General features: G+C 41.5%; 1 protein-coding gene across 1 annotated transcript in view; it reads left to right on the top strand.

Moving 5' to 3' along the window:
- Positions 1-12,273, top strand: part of LAMA1 (laminin subunit alpha 1) — a gene marked incomplete at its 5' end in the record, with an annotated part of 156,831 nt that overhangs the window by 76,113 nt on the left and 68,445 nt on the right. Inside the window, 10 exons of the mRNA XM_023544158.2 lie at positions 436-579; positions 1,077-1,256; positions 1,918-2,103; positions 2,638-2,765; positions 3,558-3,678; positions 3,785-3,922; positions 5,899-6,020; positions 8,135-8,221; positions 8,584-8,777; positions 10,224-10,366. Of these exons, the coding sequence (XP_023399926.2) occupies positions 436-579; positions 1,077-1,256; positions 1,918-2,103; positions 2,638-2,765; positions 3,558-3,678; positions 3,785-3,922; positions 5,899-6,020; positions 8,135-8,221; positions 8,584-8,777; positions 10,224-10,366 (1,443 nt within the window). The remainder of the gene's footprint in view (positions 1-435; positions 580-1,076; positions 1,257-1,917; positions 2,104-2,637; positions 2,766-3,557; positions 3,679-3,784; positions 3,923-5,898; positions 6,021-8,134; positions 8,222-8,583; positions 8,778-10,223; positions 10,367-12,273) is intronic.

Below are 12,273 nucleotides of genomic sequence, written 5' to 3'. Positions count from 1 at the left end.
AAACTCATTTAGATGCCATTTTCTAGGAGTAAAGGAGACATCAGTGTGCATGTTTTTGGCTTGCCACATGACAGACGAGCAGAATAGGAAGGGACCTGACTTAGTTTCCCCACCCTGACTGGTCATCAGAATCACCTGGGACTCCAGAAGGATTCCTGGGCCCCACCCCAGGAGTCATGAGTTTGGGCCAGGGAACCTATATTTTCAAAAAGCCTCCAAGGTGATTCTAATAATCGGCCACGATTGGGAATTACTGATTAAAGTCATCCAGAAAACTGATGCTCAGAGAGGTGAGAGATCTTGCCCAAGGGAACAGCTAGTTCAGTGATGTTTGTTTATCCAAAAAAGTTTTTGTGTTTTATTGGTTTCCGTTTGCTCATACATCGTGTCTCTTTTTTTCATGTAAAACTGAGTCGATTATTTCTTTCCCTCCAGGAAAATGTCCATGGCCTTCAGTGCAGCACATGTAAAATGGGCACCTATGCTCTTGAGACTGGCAACCCCATGGGGTGCACCCCGTGTTTCTGTTTCGGGCTGTCACAGTCCTGTGCAGAGTTGGAGGGCTACGTGAGGGTCCCAGTAAGTTCCGCTGCAGTGAAAATGTTCTGTTTTCAACCACCTATCCCCTTGGGAGATGGCTGGGGCTGGGGAAGACAGTTAAATGTGTACGTTAAAGCTTGCTCTTATGGCATCAGAAATTCTAGGGTGCTAGCTTCAGTTAGTATATGAATCAGGGCTCTGCATCTGCTGGCAGAGGGAAAAAAAAAAAATGGAGCTTAACCCAAAGGCACTCAGCGTTGCTCCTTAGCTCATCTAGCAAAAGCTTTAGTAGGAGAGAGGATAAATCTGCAATGTCTCAACATTCTCCATAGCATTGAAAATTGACCCTAAATGAGCTAGTTTAAAGCATTTTCAGTTCGTTCCAGTCCAGATGTTTAAGGTAAAGGAAACATCTTCATCATTACCATTTTAATAATGAAGCTGTGTCATCTGTGAAATGGTGATGGAATCTGAAAAATCAGCTCGTGTGGTTAATCCATCTTCTGAAGTGTGTTTTTCCTCCCTTCGATAACTAGGTAATGCTGGCCTCAGACCGGCCTCTTCTGCGTGTGGTCTCTCAGAGTAACCTGGGGGGCACGACCAAGGGAGTCTATTACCAGGCCCCCGACATCTTACTGGATGCCAGGACCATCCGGCAGCACGTCCAGGCAGAGCCCTTTTACTGGCGGCTGCCCGATCAGTTCCAGGGAGACCAGGTGAGGCCACATCCAGTGTGGAGCAAGGACACATTGCCTTGGGGGAATGGATATCATTTCAGACCAGAATAGACTTCACATCTGGTCCAAATCACTTTATTTTTCTCCTTCCTAAGGCAGCCATTCAACAAACATTTAAAGTATTCACTAACATAAGCTCAACGTAAGTCTAGGTGCTATGGTCCAGGAGGTCCTTCTCAAGAAATCTTCATTCATTTGGGTAGGGAAAAAAAAAGTAGGAAATAATCTTGGAAGGCATTGCTTACATTTTTTGTTAATATAAGCATTAGAGTCTGTGTATGAATGCACCCTGAACTTTAAAATTTATAAGTATCTATCCAGTGTTCCTATTGATATAGATCATTCTTAATCCATAAAAGGAGCTTAAAAATTATTAGAACGATTACTACATCAGTTCGTTATTTTGGAGCCTACTTTTATTGATATCATCAAGAAGAACTATAGATTCAGTCAATTTAATAATCTATAATTAAGTAATATTAGAGGGAATAAAATTCCATACAACGTATTTTACCCATTTGGTGTACTTTTAAAATGCGTATTTAAAGAAGATTTCTTTCAAATGTCAGCAAGCAAATAATAACCTGTTTTTAAACCAATGCTAGGTTAGGAAATTAATATCGATTTATTATTTGGATAGCTCATGGCCTACGGTGGCAGACTGAGGTACAGCGTGGCCTTCTATTCTGTGGATGGTGTTGGCACCTCTAACTTTGAGCCTCAAGTCCTCATCAAAGGAGGCCGGACCAGAAAGCAAGTCATTTACATGGACGCACCCGCACCCGAGAATGGCATGAGACAGGAACAAGAAGTGGGAATGAAAGAGGTGACAATGGGGTCTTGTCATAGAAGCTCCTTAATGTAGACTTTGTCATCAATTCCACGAAGCTGTGAAGCTGCTCATAAGAAAATGAGCCCCTGAGATCAAAATTCCAATGGATTTAGCAAGGTTTCTAGAAATGATTCAAATTCATACTCTCAAGAAATATGTATTTGGCTTAACTTAATTTAGTGGGAACTGTATCTTAAATTCTTTACCTTGGTTCCCAAAGTCTCCACCTGCATGGACATAATGATACAGAAGTCTTAGGACTTGCCCGAGTTTGGGAAACGTACATTCTTTCTGCAGATATTTATTGTTTGCTCTGTAGCTGGCATTGTGTATGTCTATCAACAGGTGAATCTGACACTTTTCCTGCCCCTGTGGAGGTCACAGGAGACTTTCCTCAATTAAACTTAGTGTCATGCACAGAACTGTATTCATTTCTGAAGAAATTTATAAAAGAAGCATGTTCTTTCTAAACTCATACGCCTCAGAGTTTGTATTCTAAATTTAATGGAATGTGTTTCTCACCCACAGAACTTTTGGAAATATTTTAACTCTGTTTCTGAAAAGCCTGTAACCCGCTCAGACTTCATGTCTGTTCTTAGCGACATTGAGTACATCCTCATCAAGGCCTCATATGGTCAAGGACTACAGCAGAGCAGGTATGTGAAGTTTCTTCTAGAATTTTACATAGTTTTCTTATTTGATACAGAACTGAAAGCATTTGATTCATTCACCCCAGTCATCTGTTATATCATTTCATGTGTCTGTGTTCCTCACATGACCTTATTAGATAGTAACATCCTTATGAAGTGTGTGAAATATGACATGAGTTACCCATCTCCCATGCCAATGTGGATATAAAATAAGTACATAATGGCGATATCTTACATAAGGATAAATTTTTTTAAAATCTGCTATTCCCTGCCCTGAAATGCCTCCACGGCCATTTCTTTGTAAAGATGTGTGTAAAATGCTGGCAGCTGCTCATTTCCTTTAGCCGCTAAACTGTGGCCAAAGCAGTACTTGAAGAGGTCCTTCAGGTGTCGTTTTAGTACTTGAGCATGTGGTACTTATAATCATGTGTAGGAACTACCCCCAACTTGGGAGAAAAGCTCTGGTTTAATAGAAAACCAAAACACCAAACCCATTGCTGTTGAGTCGATTCTGACTCCTAGTGACCCTGTAGGACAGAATAGAACTGCCCTACAGAGTTTCCAAGGCTGTAATCTTTGCGGAAGCAGACATCCTCTTTCTCCCAGAGAGCAGCTGGTGAGTTGAAACCACCAACCTCTCGGTTAGTAGCCAAGCACTTTAACCACTGCGCCACCAGGGCTCTTCTGGTTTGATATTGGTGTGTGCAAATGTTGTTATGTTGTGCGCTATCTTCCTAGAAAGTGTCTTTCTAAATATTAGCATTTATTCTCTCACTCCTCAACACAATGATTTCACAGAATCTCAAACATTTCACTGGAGGTGGGCGGTAAGGCTGAGGAGCTGCACCCAGGTGGAGAGGTGGCCTCCCTCCTAGAACACTGCCTCTGTCCTCCGGGCACCGCTGGCTTCTCCTGTCAGGTAGGGAGACTGTGACGAAAACCCACTTCCTAGTTTCACAGCAACTCCCAGTGATGAGCAGACTCTTGTGTATCTTTATGTCATTTTCTCTCCTGTATTACGTCAGAACTGTGCCCCTGGGTACCACAGAGGGAAGCTTCCTGAAGGTGGTGGCAGACGACCCCGTCCTCTGATTGCTCCCTGTGTGCCCTGTGATTGCAACAACCACAGTCAAGCATGTGACCCTGAAACTGGAAAGTGTCTGGTAGGCTTGTCAGTGTGGGTGCTTGCCTGACATTTAGAGTTGGAGTGCAGGGAGAATTGGAGCAGGGATTGAGCGTTTGAGTTTCTGCTCTACAGCCATGCCAGCTCCTTGGTTTAGAGACAGCTTAAGTTCAGCTAAATGTAAAATAGAAATATATTTTCTTCAGAAAGGCTTAGCTGAGTGTTCTAAGGTTGTTGGTGGACATCTTTTCGCAAATTTGATCATTGTCGCTGTGGATTTGAGAATTAGTTAAGGGTCCCTTGTTTCTAATTGCAGTACTGGTGGATGTAGTCAGAGGAGATAACTCTGTGTCATATTGAAGGGTGAGCTGGAGGTTTTTAAATAAGTTGTTCTTTTTGTATATTATACTTTCCTTGAATTTTTAAAAAATGGGCATTCTCCTGGGGGATGATGGGACAATCACTTATTCACATTTTAGTGTGCATTTTCTTCTCAGCCACCTCCCCCCAGACGAGAATTGATCTCCAGCATGTGTGGAGAGCACTGACATGGAGAGGACCAGGCAGACCCAGACAGAGGCCTGTGGCCCTGGCTGAGAGCACTCTCTCATTTCCATGATTTTGCTTAAGCCAATGAAGCCTTACTGATGAGAAAAACTCACCTGAAATTCTTTCCCTACTCCTGAAATCTCATTCCACACAGTAATGTGGAAACACTGGTGCCTTGCATAAATTGTGCCAGGACTAACCTGCCTTCAGTGGAATAACTCAATGAAAGGAAATGAGCACCACCGCGTCCCAAGAAGTACACACCTGAAGCCTTTACATCGCAGGCAACTATCAGAACCAGAACAGAGGCGAGGGAAATGGGCCCCCACCTGGGCCTTCAACCATGCTCTGATAGTCTTCATCTTGTTCCAATCAGAAGTGTCTCTTACGTGAGGAAATTAAGGGCAGTTTCCGCTGAGAAAACTGCCAAAGTGTAACACTGCACACATGAATTTAGAAACAGAAGAATTAAAATGATACATGTTAACCTTTGCTACTCCATTATGTATGTGAAATTAAAGAATTATTCCAGTCATACAAGGAAAAATGGGCTTAATGAAGTTGTAAATAGCTGCAACCCTATTGAAAAAAAATTGTTCATTCTAATAAGCTCATGTTCCAGGCGAAAGTCTAATAGAAAATGAGAAGATACCATTTAAACGTTTAAGGAGAATTGATTTTAGGAACTTAAGGTTGTAATGAGCAGGGAAGGTACATTGTCAGTCATGAGGACAAGGGCCACACGGACAGTTTAGAGAACTTGATCAGTGCTTTCAGGCTGGGTAAATTGTGGACAGCTGGACAAAAAGCAGATTTTAAATTGGAATGGAATGTTAAGAATTACTTGCTTTTTTAGCTTAAAAAAAGGTGTAAGTTTTTTTTTAATAGCACAAGCGTAGGTCCAAATGATGCCATAAGATGTAGCTGGAAATGATTTGGCTACCACAGGCACCTGCAGGTGGTGCTGTACAGTCGTCAGCTTTCTTTCCTCGCTGGCTGTTTCCATCTATCCGCTTGCTTCTGCTGTTTTACCTGCCCACGTGTGATTGCTGAACCCCAGCTATGCGCAAAAGTAGCGCTTCTGCATTGTCTGAGGTTACCGTGTACTTTAAATCCATATTTTAAGGATCTGAGAGGTGGCTGGTTTTAGGAGCACAGCGTATGTTTTCTTTAGGAATGGTGAATGCCCAGGTAACTTCTAGACTGTTAGAGATGAGTGCAGTGTTATAATGAAGAGAGGCCACAGAGCTGGATGTGTTTTCAGGAAAACACTCTCCGCTCCTTAAGAATAAAAAGAAAACACTAACTGATATGGAATGTGGTGGTTGTGGTTTGTTGCCGTCAAGTGGATTCTGACTCATGGCTACCTAACTGATGTGAGGTGTGGTGGTTCCTAGCTAGTACCAGATATGAAGGATTTCTAACTCTTTCCCACTGTTTACCTCTCCTTTTGAAACGTGGGACCAGAACTGCAGCGGTAACACGACTGGCGATCACTGCGACACGTGTGCACCTGGCTTCTATGGGAAGGTGACTGGCTCAGCTGGCGACTGTGCTCTGTGTACCTGCCCACACAGCCCCCCTGCCAGGTGAGCTCGCCCAGCCGGGCCGCCCTCTGCACCCAGCTGTGGTTTCTGTCCTCAGCCTCACTTTTCAGGGTTTCTACTGCTCTGTTTTAGTTAATATTCTCTATCTACTGAGAAAGGCTAATTTTAAGAAAAAATGCTCATTTTCATATGCATTTGAAGGGTATCTTCAAAAGTAAATTACCTGTGTTGGTATTGGGTGTTAGAATAGAACCAATTAAAGAAAGCACTTTTGAGTTTTGTTTTTTTAAGGTTGATTTTAGCTCTCAAACTATGTATCCAGCGTGCATACAGATGAATTGTTATTAATTTTATAAATCATGATATGAAATAATTCAGTTCCTGTTTAAATTAAGGAAATGGTTGGGATTTATATATGCTGATGACTCATTAAGTACTGAAGTGCTACAGAGTGATAAACCAGAGCTAGGTTCCACCTTGCACTCACTATGCTTGTACAGAACCATTTGAACATGAAAAAGAACTGGAGAATTGAAGTGCGAATTGGAATATCCGTGGCTCCTATTTAGTTTAAGTAAAAATTGTAATTCGTAAGTGATTTTTAATTATTACTTAGAATATGTGACAAGATCAAATGCTACCCTTTGGTATCCTGAAATGAAGTCCTCATGTTAATATTTCTTTGACTATTCTATCTGTTACCATCTCTGAGAAGTGCTGCTCGGCGGTGAGCGTCAGATGAGGGCCTCTGTGTGAACTCCCTGTGAGCTATCGAGCATCCTGAGATTTGTCTCTTTCACCGAATGCTTTGTATTAAATCTGTCTGTAAATTTTGACTCATCAATTCCAATTCTGTAGTCTGTGTTATAGAAATACTTCATATGTGTGTAAAGATGGGTATATTTTAGCATTGCTTGTAATCACGTGCAATTAGTGGGGGAAACAGGAATATCTACCTACAAAAAGGGATTGATTAAATGCATTGTGATACATTCCTAGAGTGAAATATTGTGCAAACACTGAGAGAAGGATAAGGTGTATCTGTATGTACAGAATGGCTGAAATAGCCAGTTGAATTTATAGTGTGATGCTGTTTTGGAAAAAATTCATGTATGTGTGTATATAGCCATAGCCATAGCTATACTGTGCGCAGAGAAAAGCTTGGAGGGGTATTTCACCTTTCTACTTTGCACATCTCTGTACATTTGAATATTTTACTTCTTTAATTAAAAAAGGTTATAACTCCTCAAAAACCCAAGTTAACAAGTTAAAGCTATGCTCTTAAGGAGAGATAGTGAGGGCATGAGCATTACACGTATGCTATGAATCTGAGAGGCCTTAGATATGAGCTTTATTTTCTATTAATTTTGTATTTTCACTGAAGTGTATCCCTTTGTCCTTTAAAAGGGAAGGTCAGAAGTGGTATACAGGGTTGATGGAGAGCCCCGCACATAACCCATGGCTGGAAGCGTCATCTTATTAGCCAGAAAGAGAGGAGGCTACTCTTTCTTTTTAAATAGTTGCAGGTACCCAGCTCAGCCTCTAGATGGTGCATTAGTAATTTAAAATGTGGAGGAAGAGGCTGTTAAAAAAAAAAAAAAAAGGAATAAACCAAAAGTGTAACTTACGAACGTGGAAATCAACACCTGGGTAGATTATCAGACTTTGAGTGGTACCGTCATTTTGCTTGTAATAGCTCCATTTATTTTACATTCCACCCTAACTCATTGCTTTTCTTGTTTTCTTCCTTGCCTCTCATTACAGTCTGATCAGTTACACTAATCAGCATTCGTTCAGCTTTTTCCTGTGCCATTTAGTCATTTGCAACTCTCTCTTATTACCTTATCACCTAGTAAGCTCTGCACTGAAATCTCAGAATGAGACCCTTTTTACCATCACTTTTCCTTCATTTAGCGGGTGTCTGGCGAATGCCTTTGGATACAAGTACTCACACACTTGTACTGCCGTACGCTCATTGTCCTCCTTCTTACTGCGTAGACTGTAATCCCTAAAACTCTTGTCTAATTGCCCAATGTAATTACTTAATGTTTAGAACAGTATTATGTATCCTAATAGTAATGAATAGCTACCTTAAGAAAGATTTGAGGTTGTATATCTGAAAACAAAAAAAATGATGAGAATTTCTTTTCCTCCAGCTTTAGTCCCACCTGTGTCCTGGAAGGACTTGGTGATTTCCGTTGTGATGCCTGTTTTCCAGGCTACGAAGGACAGTATTGTGAGAGGTATGTTGTTGAGTTATCGCGTGGAAATGGCTAGTCACATCTGCTCTTGCTTTTTAAATAGTGTTCTGGAGATATTTACTCCAGTGAGTTGGGAGCCACCCTCAATTTGGATATGCGTGACCAACTGGGGACACTACTGCTATTCCAAAACAAGCGCTCCCACCGATTAAGACAGTGAATGCACTTTCTCTCACCATCTCATCCTCCTTTAGGAAATAAAATGTAGAATGAGGCGAACGGAACTTTTAATCTTTGCATTTCACTTCTCAGAAATGATGACTGTCCTTGGGCAAAGAGTGGTTTCTGTATTTACTTATGTTGTTGATTATACCTTGTAAGCCTAAATATCTTGCTTTCTGTAGGTGCTCCTTGGGCTATCACGGGAACCCTCGAGTCCCAGGGGGCAGCTGCCAGAAGTGTGAATGCAGTCCAGGTGGCTCGGTGCACGGTTCCTGTGACGGCATCTCCGGGCAGTGTGTCTGCAGGCCAGGGGCCACGGGGCTGCGATGTGACCAGTGTGAACCCAGGCACATTCTGGTGGAGAGCGATTGTGTTTGTGAGGATTTCTCCTCTTTGTGTTTACATACTGGTTTCCCTCTGCAGTGGTTTTCTTTGTGAGGAAATGTACATTTATGGGTCATCAAGACAAAGTACTCTTTTTCTAACGTATATTAACTTATACAGGTCCTGGTGGTGTAGTGGTTAAGAGCTCGGCTGCTAACCAAAAGGTCAACAGTTCAAACCCACCACCCCTCCTTGAAAACCCTATGGGGCAGCTCTACTCTGTCCCATAGGGTTGCTATGCATCAGAATTGACTCGAAGGCAATGGGTTGTTGTTGTTATATTAATTTATAATATATAACTTATTTTTTTAGCTAAACATAGGTTGTTGTTGCATTTGACAATTTATGCTTTTAGTAGTGTGTCGTAGTTATCTGGTGCTGCTATAGCAGAAATACCACAAATGGGCGGCTGTAATAAACAGAAATGTACTTTCTCACAGTTTAGGAGGCTAGAAGTCTAAATTCAGGGCACCAGCTCTAGGGGAAGGCTCTCTTTCTGTCCACTCTAAAGGAAAATCCTTGTCTCAGCTTCTCTGGCACTCCTTGGCAATCTTCATGTGGCTTCTCTCCTCATCTCCATTTGTGCTTCCTTTTCTATACTCAGTCTGCTCTTTTTATATCTCAAAGGTGATTGGTTTATAATACACACTATGCTACTGTGGGTTCATTAACATAACAAAGAAAATCCTATTCCCAAGTGGGTTTACAGTGGGTTTTTAGCTGAGGCAAGAGGAACCAGGATGAAAGCATTTTTTTCTTTGGCAGTCTGGGAAACAGTAATTTCAGCTTTATAGCTTCACTACCATTAATATTTCCTTTGGAGGGTCAAGGGTCAACCAGTCCAGAAGAAGGAAGACCTCTGTGGGATTGTCATTTGTGTTACCCAAATTTCACTATAGCTTCAGTTCTTTGCTAACATCGATTTTCCCCCCGCCCCCCAATTGTGATTTATTTTAACAGTCAGTGCATGGGGTCGCAATCTCGGAATATCTTCTCGGTGCTTCATGGGGAAGAAGGGAGGAAGTAGCTAGGGTCATGGAATTCCACTGTCATTTTCTCCAGTCTGTTTCATTTGTATCTGCTGAGGGTCTGTCTACAAACTGTCCAATGCAATGACCAACCAGGCTTTAAAAAGGAAACGCATTTGGAATTCATTGCAGCTAGTTCAAGTTAAAGATCAGCAAACACACTGTAAGGTTAGGGCAGTCTGATGAGATGCGTGCCGGACCTGAGATGGAGTCTCAGGCTTAGAGCGGCCGGCCCTTCCTCCCGTCGCACAGTTGATATGGCAATGAAATTAGATGACGTACCTGGAAGGGCTTTCTGATGTCCTTACCAGTGTATGTTGTTTTTACCGAGTGGCTTCTGCAAGCCCAGGTGAAAAGGTGTAGACAGCTTTGTATTAACTTGAACTTTCTTTTTTTCCTTTTTCATTTAGCTTGTGATGATGAATGTGTAGGTGTGCTGTTGAATGACATGGATAACATTGGTGATGCCATTCTTTCTGTGAACCTCAGTGGCATCATTCCTGTCCCGTATGGAATCTTGTCAAACCTGGAAAATACAACCAAATATCTCAGGGTAGGTACTAGACATACAGATATGGACAGAAACATGTATCATTGAGAAGTGAGCCGGTGGGGACTATAGAAGTCATTCTGTCTGTCCTCCCCAGTGTAGGAATCTCATTTCCAGTATCCACAACTGGTGGTTTCCAGCCTTTCCTTGAACATGACTGGCGACAGGGATCTTATCATCTCACAAGCTAACTTGCTTCACTCTGGGACGGTTCTCGTTGTTTAAAAGTTGCTCCATAGCTGCCTCCTTACAAATTCTTCCTCCATGGTTCTCCTCCTGCCTTTTGGGATAATACAAAGCCCAGCCCTTCTTCTCTGAGACACCTTTGGATATTTGAAAACAGCTGTTCTAATACAAATATTGCGAATAAATCCAAACAACTGCTTCTTTACTGTTGAAATATGCTAAAGATGAGCTATTTTCTATAAATGTATCATTCTTACCTGAGGTTGCAGGGCACACAAGTCCCTCTTTTCTGGAAGACTACGTAAGAATCTATGGGGACAAATCCTAGTTTTATGTTTTGTAAAGCAGGCTGTAGGTCAAAAAGGATGGGAAGTTAAAAACTGACAGCATCCTACTCAGCATTTTTAATTCTAAATGGGAAAAAAATTGTGGTTTAAAACTTTTGCTTTTTACCTGTGCATTATAATTTGAGATAGTTTATTCACTGTGTAATCCAGTCATAAAAAGAATGGTGATTCCTGAATGTCTTTGTGAGTACGTGTGTGTGTGTTGGAATCTTCCTGGCTCAGCCATCCTTTCTTGTTTACAATGGTCTTTTCTCTACAGACCTAATGGCAGTAAGAAAAATTAAGAAAGTCAAAGAGATGTTTTTGCTATTTTTTTCTTCAAAAGGCAAAAATAATTTTGAAAAGATGAGGTTTTATATGCATCATTTAAAAAAGACAAGAAAGAAGTGTTCAAATTTATTTTCCAATTGATACATATAATGTATATAATCAAATATTTACTGTCAGTTTGGACCTCAGAGATACAAATATCTTTTAAATTTATCAAGTGCGCTAATTACTTTAAAATTTTTAACCAATACTAATTGTGAAAGGAGCCCTGGTGGCACAGTGGTTTAAGCGCCCAGCTGCTAACTGAAAGGTTGTCGGTTCAAACCCACTAGCAGGTCCATAGAAGGAAGATGTGGCAGTCTGTGTCTATAAAGACTGTTGTTGTTGTCATTGTTAAGTGCTGTCAAGTTGGTTCCAACTCATGGCAACCCTCTAAGTACAACAGAAGGAACACTGCCCAGTCCTGCACCGTCCTCACAATTGTTGTTATGCTTGAGCCCATTGTTGCAGCCTCCATGTCAATCTATTTCCTTGAAGGCCTTCCTCTTTTTTTCTGACTCTTTTCTTTACCAAGCATGATGTCCTTTTCCAGGGATTCATCCCTCCTGAAAACATATCCAAAGTACGTGAGAAGAAGTCTCACCATCCTCGCTTTTTAAGGAGCACTCTGGCTGTACTTTTTCCAAGACAGATTTGTTCATTCTTCTGGCAGTCCATGGTGTGTTCACCAACACCATAATTCAAAGGCATCAATTGTTCCTCTGTTTTTTTATTCATTGTTCAGCTTTCGCATGCATATGAAGCGATTGAAAATATCAAGGCTTGGTCAAGCACACCTTAGTCCTCAAAGTGACATCTTTGCTTTTTAACCTGTTAAAGAGGTCTTTTGCAGCATATTTGCCCTATGCAGTATGTCATTTGATTTCATGACTGCTGCTTGGGAAGCCCTGTAGGGTTGCTATGAGTCCCACTCGATGGCATTGTGTTTGGTTTTTCTAATTGTGAATGATTTTGTTCGCACCTGAATCACCGTCCATTCCTTTGAATAACTCTTTATGTTTATCTGAAGGGCAAAGCTAAGGTTAGGAGTGTGGGCTCTCTACTGCC

This window comes from Loxodonta africana, chromosome 11 (genome assembly GCF_030014295.1).
Source record: "Loxodonta africana isolate mLoxAfr1 chromosome 11, mLoxAfr1.hap2, whole genome shotgun sequence".
In the NCBI taxonomy this organism is placed as follows: Eukaryota; Metazoa; Chordata; class Mammalia; order Proboscidea; family Elephantidae; genus Loxodonta; species Loxodonta africana.
This window is presented reverse-complemented; position numbering and strand designations above follow the sequence as displayed.